This window comes from Trichogramma pretiosum, unplaced genomic scaffold (assembly GCF_000599845.2).
Source record: "Trichogramma pretiosum strain Unisexual culture from Peru unplaced genomic scaffold, Tpre_2.0 scaffold2, whole genome shotgun sequence".
Classification (NCBI taxonomy): Eukaryota; Metazoa; Arthropoda; class Insecta; order Hymenoptera; family Trichogrammatidae; genus Trichogramma; species Trichogramma pretiosum.
The window spans coordinates 4,327,780-4,347,328 of NW_019641687.1; the positions used below are offsets into that span (position 1 = coordinate 4,327,780).

At 42.3% G+C, this 19,549-nt stretch overlaps 2 protein-coding genes across 3 annotated transcripts in view; both read right to left on the reverse strand.

Moving 5' to 3' along the window:
- Positions 1-9,204, reverse strand: part of LOC106658702 (diacylglycerol O-acyltransferase 1) — a 55,080-nt gene extending 45,876 nt beyond the window's left edge. Inside the window, exons 1-2 of one of the 2 annotated variants that reach the window (XM_014380778.2) lie at positions 9,101-9,204; positions 7,570-7,743 (exon numbers count right to left, since the gene is read on the reverse strand). In XM_014380778.2, the coding sequence (XP_014236264.1) occupies positions 7,570-7,703 (134 nt within the window). In that variant the 5' untranslated portion in view covers positions 7,704-7,743; positions 9,101-9,204. Of the gene's footprint in view, positions 1-7,569; positions 7,744-7,884; positions 7,900-9,100 lie in introns of those variants that run through there. The other variant, XM_023461434.1, reaches the window with a different exon arrangement.
- A 1,414-nt stretch (positions 9,205-10,618) lies between these two features.
- On the reverse strand, positions 10,619-11,150 carry LOC111694205. The gene is made up of 2 exons (XM_023461440.1): positions 11,108-11,150; positions 10,619-11,035 (listed from the first exon to the last, which is right to left on the reverse strand). The coding sequence occupies exons 1-2, from the start codon at positions 11,126-11,128 to the stop codon at positions 10,673-10,675; spliced, it is 384 nt and encodes a 127-aa protein (XP_023317208.1). The 5' UTR covers positions 11,129-11,150; the 3' UTR covers positions 10,619-10,672.
- Positions 11,151-19,549: the final 8,399 nt, after the last annotated feature.

The window sequence follows — 19,549 nt, forward strand, 5'->3', positions numbered from 1 at the left end:
TCTCTCCCTCTGTTTTTTTTTATTTCATCCCAACCCAGTCACACACACACACTCACACACATACGCACGCCCACACACACTCACACAATGTCGCGCGATGTCTCGGATGAAATTAACGCTTCGGTGAACCGGTACCCTAGCTAGTATAACGTTTATCTCTGGGCTCTCCGCGTGTGTGTATGCCTATATACACATCTGCGCACTCACACGATGATACGATGACGCGCGACGTAGAAGGAGAAATGTGCAGACGCTTGATTGATCCTTGACGTGTTGAGCGCATATACCGTGAGCGGAAATATGCTTGAAATGCTGCCGGTGCCGCCACCGCTGCTGCTGCTGCTACTGCTGCTACTGCTACTGCTTCTGCGGGGGTACAACGAAAGCAGCTCGAGAGATGCATTTAACTAAGTTGCCATGACGATACCTGCACGCGTATGCGATAGCTATTGTTGTTTCGTACGCGACTACACGGTATATACAGAACGAGGAGGAGGACTACGACGAGGACGACGACGGCGATGACGATGATGTGCGAATTAATTACTCGAATGAATGACGGAAATTTCAACGACTGCAGCGGGTCGCGTGCATTTAAGTATCTGCTATCGATATTCCATGCACTCGCGAACGATTCTGTGGGTGTACCGCCAGCAAGAGCGAGATGCACGTGAATTTTAAAGGGAAAACCCGAGCAAGGCCGTTAAATCGCGCGCCTCTGTGGAATTTGGATTTTTTTTATCTGCTCGACTTGTTTCTTATTTATTTCGCACAGAAAAATATAACTTGTAAATCCAGTTTATTCGTTCTAGCGCGAAAAAAATCATTCTTCGGGTCGCTCAGAACCCCATTCAATTTTCGCTGCGCTCGTTGCGAAACAACAAAAAAAAAATAAATAAAAAAATAAAGCCATCTAATCTCTTGCGGACGATCCTGAACGACCATTTGAAATGTATATGCAATAGTCCGAAATGGTTTGACAATCGTGAATCCAAAGGATTACACGCTATATATACATTCGGCAGTGCGCAGTACGTATACGCGAGCGAGAGGAAAGCTTTAAACGTCCGAGCACGGAAATAATAGTCGCGGTCGCTTTAGAGGTGCGGACAATCGACTTTTTTTTCGTGCCGAGCGAGCAGAAGTAGCAGCGGCGATGAGCTTTGTCGTGTTTTGGTATAATTATCCGAGCGTACACCGTGTTGTACCGAGTGGACGCCGCTGATTTCGACTACGTGATTTCGTGCGCATCGTTGCGTGGTAGTGGGGAGCAGCGGAAAAAAGCTTTTTCGCGCAGGTCATGTCCACGCGAGCGCAAATAAACCAACGCTGGCGGGAATATGCGAGCGACATTTTTAATTTTCGTAATTTTTATGCCGTTACGCGTTTGCTGCTGCACTAGTTTCGCGAGTGCAATGGCAAGGAAGAAAGGCCTCCACGCGCTCTCTCTCTCTCTCTCTCTCTGTCTGTCTCTCGCGTGCGCACACGGCGACTAACTCGCGAGCTATTTGCTCAGAACTTCAAAGCTTGCAAACATACGCGTACGCACAGGCGCGCAGAGCGGCCTACGTATAACAGCGAAAATCCTCGAGGGTGTTGGAGTCGCGTACACAGCCCTCACCCTTTTCGCGTCTCGTAAAAGATAAAGGCAGCCAAATCTTTTGTTTTGCGCTCGACGCGTGTGTGTCTGTGTATACATAAGTTAACGTTGCAAGAAAAGAGAAACGAACGCCGAGAAACGAGTTTTCATTTCTCTTGTGTACATTTCACTCCTAAAATTTATACGTATTAGATTTTAGATTGTCCCTTTGTACTAAAAGGTCAATGAGACTTTAGATGCTTATCGTGCTTTATATAGGCTATTTATTAGCTCAGATTTATGCCTTAGCTACTGTATGTGCTTGGATTAATTTATGTTTAAAATTTTCTAGACTTTTCTTATTAATTTGTTAAATTGATGTTCAAACATTCTACATATCTTTCAATAAATCATTCAAATGTTATTATTTCAAAATTTTTTTTACTTTTCATGCGAATTTAGAGAAAGACGTGAGCTAGGAATATCAGAAAAGTTGTTTAAAAAATGTTCATTTAAACAGACTTAAGTATCTCTCAACTAAAAATTTTATGACGGAACCGTTTCTTAATTTTTTATACTTTACGACAAAATCCTGCATTCAATTACGTTGGTTTACATAAATTTTAAGTTTGAAAATCGTAGATTTTATCAGCGTTTCAATCTAAAAATCTCTGAAGAGTCAAAGGTATTTGAGACTCAATTTTTAATAACTTATTTAGATAGGATTTTTTAACCTTTCAACGTACTTTTTATTATTAAAAAAGTATTGATTGCTTCATGAAGCAAAATAAATTTATTACTTGTAAAAATATAAGGGTAAAGTGATCATACCCACATTGTACATTGAACAAATACTACAGTACAATTAACCAGTTATTATTTAAGAATTTTCTTACAAATATATTTGAAACTTTTGAGATAATTCACTTGCTGCTCAAGGTAGTGGTACTAGCTTTTCATAATGCAAAGACTTTACAGAATCTAAGCTCCGTAGTTGAAATGGTTCTCTTTGAAAATAACAGCTGAGCAAATTTGAAAATTACATGAATCATAAAAAATGTTAAATAAGAAAAAAATTGACTCATAAACTATTTTTACAGGGTATCTCATAAAAGTTGCATCAGAAAAGTGAAACACTAAATTTATCTACAAAAAAGGTAAAAATATAAAAGATTTTAAATTATATTTGGCTATTGAAAAGCTATTTTTATTTTACGTCGAACCCTGTTTTGAATAATAAAATGTTTCATATTGGAAAACTCGTTTTTTATCCTGGGTTCATTGTGTACCTTTAATTAAAATATGACAATTATCATATTACACATTAAAGCTTCGAACATATCGAGTTGCTGTTTCCGAAACGTTATCAGTCAAAATGCAAAAATGAAATATTAATGAATTAACTTATAAAATGCAACAGAAATTCGATGTACAGCTTATTATTTCTGAAGTGAGAGCGGGAAAGTACGTGAATTATTTGCACGAAGTACTCTTGCAGCGATTTATCGAATAATAAAGAATATGAAATAGCTTTTTCTCGTTACATACTCTTCTCTCTCTTTATCTTTTTCACATCTCTAATGCATATCGGTAAAAGAATTCGTAGATGAGAATAGGGTATATCGCTGCTGAAAGAGAAAAAATCGACTGATACGCTAGCGATGTAAGAAAGCATTTACTAGTCTGATGTTCTCAACTTGATCGAATATATACAAGTGGAATCGAAAATATCTGCGCTCGAGAGGAAAGTATCAAAATGTTAAAGGAAAGGCGAGGGATGGGAAGTAACAGCACAATATTCCACGAGGAGCAGCTATAGTCCTTACAATCGGAAAATTTTCCTTTTTACTAGTCTTGAATATATGTATTTAAAAAAGAAAAAAAGAAGAGAGTAATGCCAAGCCAGGTGTTACCGAATCCACTTTCGACGAGCCTCACTCGTTTATGTAAATTACCTTTTCGTTGAATATAAAAAGGCGTAGTAGTTCGCAGGACGTAGTTCACCTTGGGGATTTTCGTGTCGGTGAAAAATGACAAAATAACTGAATTTTGATTTTATCGTACACGCTTTTTATTCGACAAGTTTTTTCCCGTCAGTGTGTATACGCTGCGCGCGCGTGTGTGTATACTCGCAGCCAATGCCCGTCGCTTCCTATCGCACATCTAATTGCAAAGTTGGACAAGAAAACAAGGATAGGAACAAGAGAGAAAGAGTACTTGGCAAACAAGAGGAAAGAGAAAGAAAACCAAGTAAATACAAGTCCCAGTTCGTTTAAGAGAAAGAAAGCGTATTATAGTATGTGTGTGTATAAACACGAGAACGCGCGTGATGAGGAAACGGAGAGAGAGAGAGAGAGAGAAAAAAAAAGATCTATGGGTCTTGAAAGCGAGATGAGTTGAAGAAAGGAAGAGGTAAAGCTGAAGCTACCGTTGATGCTTCTCTATCTCTTTTTCTCTTTTTTAAGGTGTGATGCGCGAGAGGTTCAGGAGCTTTTCGAGGAGAAAAAGTAGAAGGTAGCTTTACTATATAGGTATACAGAAATAGAGCGGCAAGACTACTCTGCTCTGGTGTTTCGAGCGAAATAGAAAAATCTCTCTCTTATTTGCAGCTCATTACAAGGTACACTGCAATTTTTCTTCCTTCCTGTCTTCGCGCGCGCCGGCTAAGCAAAGAAAAGTGCTGCTGCCGACGCTACCTGTGCCTGCTTATATTTTTTGTCAACTATAAGCTCCGTATTTTACTTTCATTTTTGATACTACAATCGAATTGTAAAATGAAGAGGAAATTGGTGTACCCACGTTTCAACTAAATTGAATTCCACTCGAAGCGATAATTGAGTCAAATTTCACCCAATGAAAGGATAATGCACACGTGTATGCTTTGTACTTTTTCCAGGGAAAAAAAGGATGCTTCGTTTCATTTCATCTGCATAATTGTCAAATATAAAAAAACTGCGTACACACAAAGTAAAGAGAGGCAAGGGAGAGGGTGAGGTGGACTGGGAATGAAGAAAAATCTCCATATTATCTCGAACTAGTACTTGTCAGTCCGTGCGACGCGCGGCAGCAGGCAAAAACTTGGGTTCGAGTTTAGCACTTCATAATTTGGAGGTGTGTACGCGGAGTAGTAGTAACGAGTTAGTAAAATTGTCAAAGCTCGAAAACCGAAAAAACCAGGCCAAAAGTCTGACCCTCGAAGCGCTGGAATGCAATTTTCGCAAACACAGGAACACCAAAAGAAACTTGATTAATCACGCTGGTGTGGTATTTTTGGGGAAAAAAGTTTGAATTCACATTACGCTAAAATACGTATATACACTTGAAAGCATTAAGAGCATCGTGTTCATAAAAAAATGAAGCTACGTATGCGAATGTGAGTATTTTATTAGCATCATAAGCAGCAGTGTAGCTGTAAAATTTGTTGTCAAAGTATGACGAGAACATTTGACATTTATTTTATCGAGCTGCATGTGCCATTTGGGAGCAAAAAATGACCATCACAATGATATTTTTTGGCGCGCGTTTATACAGGGACGAGAGCCGTCACTAGGAACATTATATAAAGTTACTTGGAGCAGATGCTGAAGTTTTCGCAGCTCTTGGCCGTCTCCCTCACTCGGCGAGTTTCTTCTCTCTTTCAATGTCGCGTTCGCGCTAAAAAGCACCAATTAAAGTTATAGTTACTAAACATGACAAAGTTTCTGCTATGTAAGTTCGTTAAAGTCATTACTTTGACAGAAAAGAGAGAAAGCGAGAAATACAACGAATGTTTGAAATGCCTTGCTTTGATGGCTTGTTTGACGTACTAATAAAAAGTGAGCGGGTGAGAGAGAGAGATGGCCAATTTGTCATCGAATGTCTCGTTTGCGTACTTTAACGAACTTTTGCGGAGTGCGTTAAAAATACGAGAAATAAATTTCTATGCCGCCTTCGGCTTATTACAGTCCATCTAATATCGCATCCACTCGCATCCGAGCTTTTGCACATACATCTTTGCACGCACATACACACACACACTCTCGCTTTTGCGTACGTGGGGGGACGCGCGCGACACCGTCAGCAATGTATATGCCATTTGATTCTGAATAATTCATGGCTCGAGACTCAACTTTCGAGGGTAGGGTGGCTCGACGTCTTGTGAATACGAAAATCCATCTCGGCTGCGTGTGCGCACGTTGCCGAAAAATAAAAAAATGTATATATAAAAAAAATTGCATCCTCGCGCTCGTGCCTAACTTGATTAAGCCATTAATAATATCCGATTGTCGGATAACGTTTTTTACATAATGTATTCCCATGGCTTATTTTCCATATAGCATGAGCGAAAAGGCTGGATTTTACAGGCACGCGCGCATTTGTTGACCGAATGACGAGTTATAAAATAAACATGCCAGACGAACGTTGGCCTGAGCGCGCGTGTTTGTTTATTTGTGGCTCTTTATCGCCGCGAGAGACACCACTGGCCTTTGATTGCGAAAACCAGCAGTGTATAACGGATGGAAATGCAAAATGTACATCTGATCACATTATCCACATAGGTCTGCTATGGCAGTGGAATTAATATTCCAATTCGAGTGCTATTTATCAAAAAAACCCTGTCAATACATGGCCAACAGCTTTCTGCTAAAAAATTCATCATTACTATTTTTACGCTCGTAAAAATGCCAATAAAATAAAACAATATCCTATTTCAAAATGATAAATCGTCAGCTTTTTTCTACCACAAAAAAAACTACAAGGAAAAATTTTTAAAATTTCATTTTGCGGATGTAACTTTTGAAATATTTTTACAAATACCGGCGATTGAAAAAATTGGATTTAGATCCTTCACCACAGAGTTTTCCCTGTGAGAAAACAAAAATCGATATCTAAAATCGATATACTTTATTATTAAAATCTCAAGTTACAGCGATAGAGGTAATATGTGGGTGAAAGTTCGAATTTGCATTATCTGCCTGTGAATGATCTCGGAGAAATGGGCCAGCGAGATAAATTTAGCACGCTGTAATCAGCGAAAGGAGAGAAGAGCGAAATTTTGCGACTCGCTAGATTAGTTTCCGCGAGCAAGACCGAACTCTCGAGATAATATTAAAGAGGTGCACGCGTATGTTTATCGAACTTGGCAGCAGTTTCTCGCTGCACGATCGCGACTTCCGATACACCTTTCAAAATTGTCCCTCGGCACATACAAATTTGCATCTTCTACATTTGAATTTAAAAGAGTAAAGAAGAAGTCAAAAATCGCGCTGCCAGACGACGGACGCCGGCGCAGTAAGAAGAAGCCGGCGTGTTTCGCGGCACAGCTCAGCTCTCGCTGTCATCCGCGTGCAGAAAGAGAGATAGAGAGGTTATAAGGCAGTGCTCACTTGGCCGACTGACGTATTTTGCCGAATTCGATCGTGCTCGATCTTATTATTTACCTTCCGTGCGGCTATTGCAGGCCTCATTTTGTTCCGATCGCATGCGCGATAAGAGCGACGTATTTCCATCGTTACCATGCACTTCTGTGCTCGCTCCCTGCTATACTTTCCAATTGCATTTGAGGCCGCCGCGCATTGTTTTTTATCGACTACATTTCTTGCGGCTATAAGTTTAGTGGCGACGGCATGTAATGGCTCGCACGTAAACAGTGTATAAATCGTTACGTAATGCCGAGCGACGTGCGTAATCAAAGCGACGAGTCAACAGTTGTCAAAACGATCGAGGAGAAAAAAAAACGATCGGGACGCAATTTACGATTGTTGGGAGCGAAAAAAAAGGAGGAATCGCTTTGGATTTCAAAAGTGAAAAGCAGCAATCACGGAGAGCAGTATTTGTAATTGTAGAATCGAAATCAACAGGTATAACGGCGGAACGGAGCGAGAAGCCACACCGCTGAAATATCAGAGCAGAATAAATCGATGCTTCTTCCGAAGATGCGGCAGCAGCTTTCTAGCGCGCGTCGCATTTTTTTTTCTTAGAATCAGAAATGCAAGTGCTCGTGTACTTACGGTTTATCGGGCTGAGACCTACGCACTCGCATCTCGGCCTTGGCAATCTCCTCGGCTCTGGTGACGCTTTTGGTGCGCCTCAGCCTGCAGCCGCCGCCGGTGCTCTCGTGATTGTTGTCGCCGTTTTGTGGCATTGTTTCGAGTTTTTTCTTCCTTGGCCCCGCTCAATCAGAACTGCAACAGAAGAGGCGAATTCGGCGATGGATGTATGCGAAAAACAAAGTAACACGGCACCCGCGCACGAACGAACGTAAATATCAGATTGTGTTGTGGATGGCGACTCGTGCACACTTTGCACAAGCAGCCGACACGGACTCGACTCTGCTTTGCTGTGCGTGTGTCGTCGCGAAAATTGGCTGCTCCGTGCGAAAGAGACCGACAGCTGAGCACTATGTGTACACAGTCGTCGATATTTGAGGTTATGCGCGAATATACGAGTCAACGCTCAGTCTTTTGCCCGAGTAGATATATGTGTGTGTATAGGTGCTTATATTAGCTGCGTATACATATAGCTCGCGGACATACTCGATTCCAAGGTGAGCGTAATACACACAGTATTGAACTTGGCCAGTCGCGAATCTGTGCGCGTTTGATTGATGCAAGATCAAATAGCAGATTTAGTCATTTGTAAGAAATTCGTGTAGTATGGTATTTTTAATTTGCGCGGAAAAAACGAGCTCGAAGAAAATATATGAGTCGTTAGAGTAATAATATCGACTTTTTTTAATACACATCATCGAGACATTGAGAAATCTTGTAATCCTTGAACGTAGTCTAGTGTGCTTAACCACGATGATTATGTTATTGAGCTTCTCAAGCGTAACGATGACAATCAAAATTACTCCTATACACATAAGTTGTGTCTCGATCTATGGATATACGGAGCAATGATCGTTATCGGACTAATATCTATAGCAACGATTAAAACGTCAAAAGCCGTTGACACAATTTCTTTTTTTCTCTCGTTTCTTTGCCATTTGCCGATTGCAAAAAAAAAGAGAAAAAAGAAATTGCAGCAAAGTCGAGTCCGGTGCATTCTCGTCTCTTTGGCTCAGCGGGAGAATTTCGTGTACGATTGTCAAATTAAACACGCGTCGATAAAGCGGTGCAAAAAATTGAATATCGATTTTGAGAAATCATGTAATATCGGCCCGCGCACGTGTGTAGCAATAGTCGATAAATTCACGTCACCCGTCGCGCGTGTTATATATAGCGGATCGTCTTGGACCTCTCACGCTCACGAGCATCATTGAAATATCAACATATCTTCGTGTATACAGATATATAATCACACGGGCCATGAATTCTGATCATAGCATCGATCACTCAGGCATCTGCGAAGCACTAAATACACCTATATGCACACTGTTATATACATGTTCTATATAATGTACACCAGTAGAGTAGCTCCGCACTGCTGTGTGCATCCTATACACAAAGACCATGTCAACGAGTAATACACGTTCACAAATTTATGCGCTCTACACGCGCATGTATACATACACAAACACACGAATTAATATGTACATACCTATGACGCCGTCTTGGAAAAGCCACGATGTAAATATAATGTAATATAATCGGAGCAGTTTGTGCGCCGTCCGCGGCACGACTAATCGACTTGCGAATGCGTAGAGTGCGAGCGTCGTCCGCGAGCGCGTGTGTCCGTGATTCTGATAAGAGAGAATTTCTCCCTGTACACAGATACGTATCGGCGCGACCACTCGACGCACTTATCGCGCTCTTTTTTCCTGCTGTTTAAGCCCGATAAAAAAAAACTCGGTCGGTTCTTATTTTTGGTTTAATTTTTTTCTCTTTTTTTTCGAGTTAATTACGTGGCCAGCGCAATTAACATTTAAAGGGTCAACGTTATGTTTTTTTTTTCAAGTTGGAGCACTCGTCTGCTGCGTATGCGAGCACGTCATTATAAACTATTACGAAATTTTAATCAAGTGATCCGACTGATACTCAAAACCGCATAACTATACAAACCATTTTACACATTTGAACTTTTCAACTCGCTCACTCTCTCGCTCTCTCTCTTTCTCTAAAGCACAAAATTGCACTCTAAACTTTGTCCGAATACACTCGGAGAAACATACACACGCACACACTCATTAGGAGTCTCTTTTACACCGGGTCTAGAGTATAGCCCAAGCTGCCTCGCGCTATATGTATAATAAATCGTCGGCGCATGCAGCCAAGCGCATGGCCCGCGCAAGTAGACTCTTAAAGCTTAGTGCGGCAAATAATGAACACGCACGCAAGGCTATATACATAATTAAACATTTCTAAATTCATAGCCGCGCGCGCGCGAGGCTGCATGTATGGTCGTCGGTGGGTACAGTATAGCAGTGCATCGGTGTTGGTTGGTGCAGCGTCGCAGCGCGCGAGACGGCGACGATTCCAATGGTTGAGTTGCTAAGTGTAACGAGCGCCAGCTGTACGTGGCGAACTTGTCGTTCAAGTATCGACAGCCTCTCTCTCTCTACACAGCAGAGCTTTTCGGTTTCGCGAAACTTACGTGTGTGTGTATTATATACCGTTGAGCAAGAGAAGCAGCGAGACAAGTTGGAAAGGGTCCGTGCGCAGGATATTACATGCCACGACGCCGAGAGAAGTATCTATTTGCTTCGACGCTTTACACAGAGAGAGAGACCTGCTGCAGAGTAAAGTCAACCATCCCTCGAACGATAAATCAAAGTAAGCGAGAGGAGAGAGTGAGTGAGGGAAGAGGAGAGAGGCAAGAGTTTGACGAGGACGATGATGCAGCTATGGCTCGAGGATGTATTGTTTCTTACCTCGAACCTGACTGAGCTTGCAGAACGTCGATTCTTCGGCCAATATAATGGACTCGAAAGTTTGCTGGCGCGCGCGATGTGCAGGGGAATATTTTTCTCTTGCTCGAGCTGCCTGCCTCGATCCCGCGGCAGCTATAAACCATTCCCTATACGTGCGCCAAAGGATATCGCGTCGTTAAAGTTGCGATAAAAAATGTTTCCAAAACCCTCCGTGTCAACCAAGAAGAAGAGAGAGCATTACCGTGGCGTTAACTTTTGGCACGTGACCTTTATTCGTACAACAATAATACATAACTCGCAGCTCAACTATTCAACAATTCGTCGCAGCAATTGAACAGTTCCACGCAGGTCATCGCGGCGCAGGTCAAGATGGTATCGCGCACCGCCGATAAGCAGCAGCTCGTGTACCTGCTGCACGAGTCCGGTGTGCATCCGGTCGGCTCCGTCGTGGTCTCCTCGGCCGGCACCGTCGAACTCTCGTCCGACGTGTTATAATAGTAGCGCATGTAATCGTTGTAGCTCGGGGGTGGCGCTTCGTAGTCGTCGCGAGCCACCACCTCGTACGACGGCACGGGATCTCTGTAGGGCAGATCGGGTCTTCTGGTTGGCTGCTGCTCCTCCACGGGAACGCCGAGAGCGCCCAGAGATAGCGCGAGCAATGGAATCTGCCGAGTAGAACGAGGAAAAATTGTTGATCGACCGATCTGTGATAAGCGGCGATTGTTGCGTATACTAACCGTAGCCAGTAGTAGATTCATCTTCACAACCTGTGTCGAAAGAGCTGTACGAAAAAGTGGACACGAGTTTCAACAAAATGAGCGCTTAAAAGCGTCGTTCCAGCGTCATAAAAATTAGTCATCGCTAACTGGCGCGTTATTGCCGGCTAAGCGCACGCGTGCAGCACGATTATGACGTAGCTGCGCGTGAAATGTCATTTTCGCAGTATGAATTCTAAATTTCGCTCACCCCCCGTCGACGAATCCCCGAAAAGTCGTGAAAAACATATTTACACTCGGGCGCGCAGTCAGCAGCAGCAGCAGCAGCAGCGACTGGCGCGGGCGTCTTTAAGTACGTCTTATAATTTCATCGCTTGGCATTATGCATATTTAAAGACACGAGAGGAGCAGAGCGTGGCATGTGGCCCCGCGTGCATTGTGCACGCGACGCGAGGACAAAAAAAAGGAAGGTTTCGCATGGATATGGCGGAGGAAAAAAATGGCAACCAATCTAGCTCTTTCTCTCCCTCTCTCTCTCTCTCTCTCTCTGTCTGTCGTATAATAAAGCGACAGCGCGCGGCGCATTATTATGACTTCTTCAAATGTGCTCGGGCGCTTTTTGCGCTCGCCGTGCATGTCTGACGGTCGTTATATACTTGAATATTACCGTGAAAACGTTTCCCGATATATGCGCCGCGCAGCGCATTTGACGACTTTGAGCGCCGGCAGATTTATACGTACGAGCTTCATAATTTATACGCTCGGGCAGATCGTCACGGCTTGACGTTTATATTTTTTTCCTATTTACGTATACATGAAACAATATATGGATTGTCTGTCTTTCTCTCTCTCTCTATCTCTCTCCTTCTCCCGTGAGTATAAACGCGCGGGTGTTCTTTTTTCTTTCCCCTTTTGTGCCAGGAGCGAGCCAAACGATAAAGAGCATAGCCCCAGCCAGGCGCGCGAGCAAGAAAGGCGCAGAAAAGTAGCCGCAAACTTGGCCGCAACGATCGAAAAGTTTAAAGTCCAGTGAAAAACTTTTGCAATATTGTTTGTCGTTGCGGCGTCATTCTTATACGTGTGTATATACGTAGAGAGCGAGAGATATTCGGATGCCGAGCTCGTGTGTACGCGCGTGTATACGTGTGCGAGAAATACACTCGAAAGTCGAACGCATCGAGCCCGGGGAGAGTTCAGTCGAGCAGAAACGGGCAAAGGTAGATTTGTATTCTGGATACGTGAGAAACGTCGTCGTAGTCGTTCGATTTCGCGATAGCCTTTGTTTTCCGGTTAGAGCGTCGGAGGCAGCTTCCCAAAGGCCGTGGCGTGCTGTGCGCTGAGCTACCTCTAGTCCTGTAACGATGATTGCTCAACAGAGGATTTCATTGTTGGTAGGGTGTATTAGACCGCACCAGTACATCCAGACTGGAGACGCGGCCTGTATACGTACCCACCGCAAATAGACACGCACTGCAAGCGGATATTTTATAGATATACGGGTGTATCGTGGTATCGAGCGTAAAAATGGATTTGAAGTCTAATCAAGCGAAATGATTGATTTTTCCGAGTCGATCAGTCGGGAGGGTCCTATTATATATAGTTTCGAGCTTTAGCGCAGCGCAAGAAAGGACAAATTTCCCGCTGAAACTTTTAAGTGTAACGAATGTACAAAGAGGATATGCATCCACGCAGACACAATAAGTTAATTAAGTCGCTTTTTTCCGCAACACCTGTAAATTACAATGAGCAGCAGCTCTCGCGCTAAAAACGCCCCGACGTTTCTTTGCCGCGCTGTTGCGCGATGTACACGCACATATATATATGTACCACGTCCGACGCGTATATATACACCAGTCCGCCCGCGCGTATACGTGTCTCTACGAGTTTAACCATAAAATTAATTTAAGCCCCTCCGTGTGTCTCTCTCCAGAGAGGAGCCCCAAGCCGGACGACGACTACGATGTTCGGGGCTTGCGCTCCGGCGATATTTCAAAAGGGAACTGTCGATACATGCTTGAAAATGACCCCAAGCTTCCAATTCTATGGACTTGGGACCGGTAAATAAATTAACAGTAGCTGCTGTAGACCAGCGACAGTAGCAGCAGCTATATCGGGAAAATCCCGATGGACGGACGGTGATCTGACTATTTTTTTTAACCCGGCTGCTGCTGCTGCTGCTGCTGCTGTGCACATCGCTCGTCCTGCGCGCGTCCGTACATTTTATGTATATATACGGGCATCTGTGGCCTGACGTTGCGAAAAGATGTGCTTGTTTTATTTACCCTATTTTTTCTTTTTTGTTCCTCAAACGTTTGAAATATCAAACGGGACATTTTTTTTCACCTTCGCTAGAGTAAAAAGATCGATTTTAAAGGCACCGATGGGTGGGAAATGGAAAAATATATACAAAAAAATGTATAAGCGCGCATCGCTCGATAAGTCAATCATCCAACATGCCGGAGAAGAAAAGTCTGCCCTTGCTCGCGATTAGGGCATCTTTAGCTCTTGGCTGTTCTTGGCCATCGTGAAACATTATACATTTTCCAAACACTAACAAATTACAAAATTCCATTATTAATAAATCCCCTGGGCAGGTTGGTTGGAAAATCCTTGGCCGCCACTGCCTGCTGCTGCCGCCTGCCTGCTTGCCAGCCACTGCTGCACAGCATCGTGTACTTACTCTCTAATAATTAAAAGAAGGCTTTAAAGCGATATTGAAATTAAAGCTCTTGCAGTGCTCTGGCTCTGGCGCTGCTCTTCGTAGCATTAATGGCGTTTGCTCGTCACGGTAGCGACAGCTACGCCTCGGGCATACACATCGAAGCTTATAACGCAGACACACTCATACACACACCCTCACCCTCGCGTGCACGCGCACATACAGAGGCAGACTGAGGCTGTGCCGCCTCATGCACAGCGGCTCGCGCAGTGTTTGCTTGTGTGCCTGCTGTACAGAGGAGTATGATCCTCGAGCGTATAAGCTCACAGCTAAGAGGCTATTTAGTTGGCTCCGCTGTTGATGCTACCACTGCTATTGCTGCCTCCGCCACTGCTGCTGCTGCTGCTTCTGCGACGTCATCTTAAAGGATATCAGCGAGCTCGCTTCAGCCACGTATACACACCTGATGCGTGCCTAAGCTTTTACCTCCTCCCTATTTTTTTCTCTTTATTCTAACCATAATGGAGGAGAGATAAAGGGTTTAGCTGAATAAAGCGTAAAAAAATTATTTCGTATTTGCTCGATTCTGCTAAATGGAATTCCTGACTAAAGTTTGATTAGACAACCAGACTTTTTACGCTTGCGATATAGTATAAGTTTTGTGATATTTTATCAGTAGCATCTAAGACATTGAAATAGTGAGTTGATCGTCACCAAATTAGCATTTTCAATTTTTTCAAACATTATAAGAACAATTTAGATATAGTTGAATCCGTAACTTAATTGTAAAAAATGTGATCCTAAACGATTTTGACACACTGATTATGTTTATAGTGAAAACAAATTAGTTTGAATTTTGTCTTTTAAACCATAATATCAAATAGTTATTTTCGAGAAGTCGCACATCTCTAAACGGTTAATCTGTTCTTCGCTCTTGAAACCTACGTGACATCGACGGTACAACTTCGTGCGCTCTTCAACGATCAGCGCCAGATGCGGTGTCATTTTTACCAAATCTAATGCGCATAGTGGCAAAAACAATGGAAAAATTCAACTCTGATTCATCGACTTGTAAAACAGGTTTTGGAGCGAAAATCGAAACACTTAGTAAGAGCCTCTTACCCCCAAGTGACTTTTTTCTTTCTACTACGCAAAGAAAAACACCAATTTTAGCTACAAAAAAGTTTCTCGTGACGCGAACCCGATTGGGTTTCCACAACAAAATTCTAGTCACAATTAAAAAGATATTTACTGAAATTGAAAATTTGAAAGTATGAGACACCGCCAGCTCACGGCTGTAGCAACATAACCAGATGTAAGCTAAGCGATTGTAGCGAGTTACTTATGCGTTCGGCTCCTAACTGTTTTTCATAGATTTTCTTCCGAACATTTCAACCTTTGAAAACCAACGCATATAATAAATCGAATCCAGGCCTAAGCCACGAAAAAAGAAAGTCCCAGTCCACATGTTCATCAGTCTCGGTCGCCTATTGTATGGGTTCTGTATACTATTACAATTACAAATTTCGAAAACTTACTATAAGAGCTCACGAAATCTAAGGTCGATTCGTAGTTGCAACGTTTCTGTAGCGTCATGTTCACGCTTTTCTCCGCCTAGTATTACGCGTATACAGTCGGATTAGAAAGTGTCAGTCCACCGAAGTACAGACGATTGTAATTACTGCCACGCATGTTGCATACATGGGGGGGATCCATTATACTACGCTAGATTTAGGATTTCTAATTTTTATTGTGCATTGCTCTCTACATAGCTCTATAGTAAATCTTATGTGTAGAGTCAGTATGCGTTACGACGCCGTAACGTGAACACCGCATCGAAAGATCGCATCAAGAGCAGCAAGTGATTTTTGTGAAAAAAATACGTATTTTTAAGTACAAGTGATTGTATTTTTGTATGTGTGAATGTGCAGTATTATTTTGATATCGTGGCTTTCTTCAACTCGGACTTGGAAAAATTGAAGAACGAGAAAAAGACATATAATCTTCTGGCAAGCTACTGGTACGTCGAATGACATCAGTGCATCACGTGGCTCTATGCAATGCTGAGCTCATGAGCTGGTAACACTTGGTCGGACAATTTTTTAATATACATGGTAGATACGACGTGAACTACAGCGACGAATTTGTATTTAATCACTTTAATCAGAAATAGGTGCTTCGCCACTAAACTTGGTCGTTGGGATCTGTATAAGAAATCACGTGGTCGAATTGCTGCTAAGAAGCGGTGTGATCCGAAGTATACTATGGAGTATATGCATAGGCTCTTAGTGAAGTATTATCCGCCGGTGGACATCAATGCTCCGGACAATGTGAATAACTTACCGCTACACTTTGCTCTGTCCCGAGGCCATATGCAACAGGCCGAAGAGCTGCTGCGGAAAGGCGCCAACCCGAACTCGACCGACAAAGAGGGATGGACTCCTCTGCACGTGATTTGCGAGGGGAGAGGCGACGAGGATGTACAGGTGAGGATGTTATTCGAGCTCAGCAGCGAAAAATATCAGCCAGTGCAAGTGAATGTCCAGAACGATGAGGGTAACACACCCTTGCACCGTGCTGCAATAAATAACAAGCCGAAGGTAGTCAAATTACTCCTAAAAAATGGTTCCAATCCAAATTTGGCTAACAAGAATGGAGAGACGCCCCTGCACAATATTTGCAAGAGAGTGAGAATCAAGGAAAAATCGGCAACACTGCTGAGAACCCCTTCGGTTCAGATCGATCTCAAAAACCGTATTAAAGCAGCCAAATCACTACTAAGAAGAGGCGCGAATCCGAATTTGGTTGACAAGAACGGATCGACACCTTTGTTTATCCTTTGCAATAGTGTCTTGGGGAATTTTGAATATAGGGAAGATACAAAGCTACACTCGGTTGTAAAAGAACATGAAAAAAAATTGGTCAAATTGCTGCTGAGAAAAGGCGCCAATCCAAATGTTGCTAATATTAAGGGTTTGACACCGCTGCATATTTGCGTTAGGCGATTCGACTCCAACTACAACGATGTCTTCGCAAAGGAATTCTTCAACATTTGCGGTGAGATGGGCTGGCCAGCTCTTCAATGGGCTGTGACGAATCTCTTTCCGGATATGGTCGATGAGCTCTTGGATCGTGGTGCTGATCTGTCGAGCTTCGTTTTCCCTACGGTGAGTCAGTTTCTTGAGAAATATGAAGCTAAGAGACATGAAGGTTATTGTACAAAGAAATCTACCCATAAATTTCAACTAGCATCTGGTGTTTTTACCGTCGCCGAACGTCTTACGAATAGGGGCTACGAGCTGAAACAAAACGACAAACTGGTGATCATGAAATTATTCGCCGAGAGCCAAATATTTGAAAAGTCAGTCGATTGTGACCAATGTTGGTATGATGACGAGGATTTCTTAAGCACAGCAGAACGAATAACGGTGAACAACAATCTGTGGCTTGACGAACTGATTAAGTTACGACCCGAAGAGGCAGAAAAACTAGTGACATATACGGACTACTTTAACATATGCAGATTCTTCCTTGATATAATACCCTGCAAGCATTTTGACTATGAACATGATAGTTATTTGCATCTGTGCGAAAAACTATCTAGAGGATTTTTCCGGCGCTTGGCACTGCATCCATTCTGGGAGTTGATTCACAAACGGCTACCCCTTGAAAGCTGTGAAATGATCTTGGAAAATTTGAATAACGAAGATTTATATAATATTTGCTTGACGGCTGCAGGTCAAAGCTCGTGATGGGCATAAGCATATTTGAAGTATTTTTTATGTCTTGTATTATTAAATATTACATATTTTCTATATCATCAAATTCAAATAAATACATTTAAAAAATAAGTTTCGATTTTTTTATTGATAAGCACACGGTCATAAGTAAAGAGTCCCAAATTGTGTATTCTAACCACGGCATCTAATCGAGACCAAAGTTAACTAAATATGGACCATAAATATAATAGTATAAAATTCAAATACTCGAAAAAAATGGGTACCTGAAAAGAATCGACCCTTGAATTCTTCTGACTCAACTAAAACTCGACGATTTAGATTCGAATCAGGTAAAATTCGAAAAATCGAGTACTCGCACATCCATAATTGACAACCTCGCGGATGACACGAATTATTCCAATCGTTGCTCATATGTACGCGAAATTCCAAATTTAAAATTTATTTTGATTACGTCGTGTCGATTCACTCGTCACAAGCAGAATTCGTTATATACTCTTTTTACCGACCGCAATCCAGAGTGGAATTATTATCGGTCCGTCGAACGCACCTCGAAACATAAAAACCTCTCGCTCAGATTAGTAAGAATTATTTTGTCAATTAGTTTGGAAAATTGAAAAAAAAGAGAAAAAAAGAGGCCGTCGCAGCGGACGTGCGAATTTATAAACATGTTTGTAACGTTAAACCGAAAGCAGCGCGCGACACACAGCATCAAAACGAGTAAATATAATACGCTGCATTCGACATACATGAAGGGTTCGCTTTAAAATTTATCCGATAGCTGGTATACGCGTGCACACACATGCATGAATATGCCGGAGCCTCCACCCTCTCGAAGGCTCGCCAATTGATTCTGAAATATGCATGAACTTATATACTCATACTGGCAATCGCGTGTATCTGTACACCTACACGTATATATACGCGCCAGAGTTTCGCCGGAATTTGCCAGGTCCAATGCCCGCGTGTGTTCGACTTTATTTTAAACACCACAGTTGGTAAATAGAGCGACTGTACGCTGAAACGGCGGCGGCAGCCGTGCCTGTTTTCATTCGATTGGATAATTCGGCCCCGGCAAAATGTCGGGGGGATGGCTAAAATGCGATTTTAATCATTGCATATTTAAATTTTTCTCCTGCACGCACGTACATGGAAATATATTGTTTACACACGTTGCCGGCACGATGCGCGATGATTTTTAAGCCTCGAGATGCGAAATGTAATTTTACGGATTGAAACGAAAATTAATAAAATATTTGCATCGGTAAAAGTGAGGAAAAACTTCCGAGAATCGGAGCAGCTTTTACGTCACTCGAAATGCCAGCCCGAAAAAAGGATCAGCCCTAGGATATAAAATCATTGAGCCCCGCTTGTGGTTGTACGGAATTATGCGTGTCTATTTACACAAAGGGCATAGGTGGCCTTTACTCACGTAGCTATGAGGTCGTCTTTTCTCTTTTTTGGATCGCTTTTACGAGTACCATCATCAACTCTAGCATTGGAACGTATGTGTAAACCATGAGACTCTTCTTTTCTTTCCAGGCCGAATCCCTTTTTACGAGAGAAAAACCTTCTTAAATCGAAAGAAATTCGGCCGAGACTGCGTCTATATGAGCAATTCCGGAATTTAGTTTCGAATTTTTCGACTAAAAACGGAACAATTTTTTTTCGTTGGACGCATACTTTGAACATTGGGTATTGTTCTTGAAGGTCCTAGGAAGCTAAAAAAATGCGTGAACAATCGAAATTTTAATAGGTAATTTTTTTATAAGCATTTGTGTTCCGAGGAAAAATAATTAGTGCAGGCAAAACGCGCGCTCCATTATCCACCGATCAAAACTTTTCTAATTCGCTGGTAAAACTACTAGTGACCTTGAAAAAATAATCGACACATGTATTTTGAAAGATTTTTACATGCTCTTTCCGATGGTGACCTTAGATTTTTCGAAAAACGCATTATATGGCCAAAAAAACGGCTCAAAAGTCAAGCGTATTTATACAAAAAAAACACTTTTTTGAGCTATAAGCATATATAGTAGGGTGGTCCACTTTTTCAAAAATTTTTTG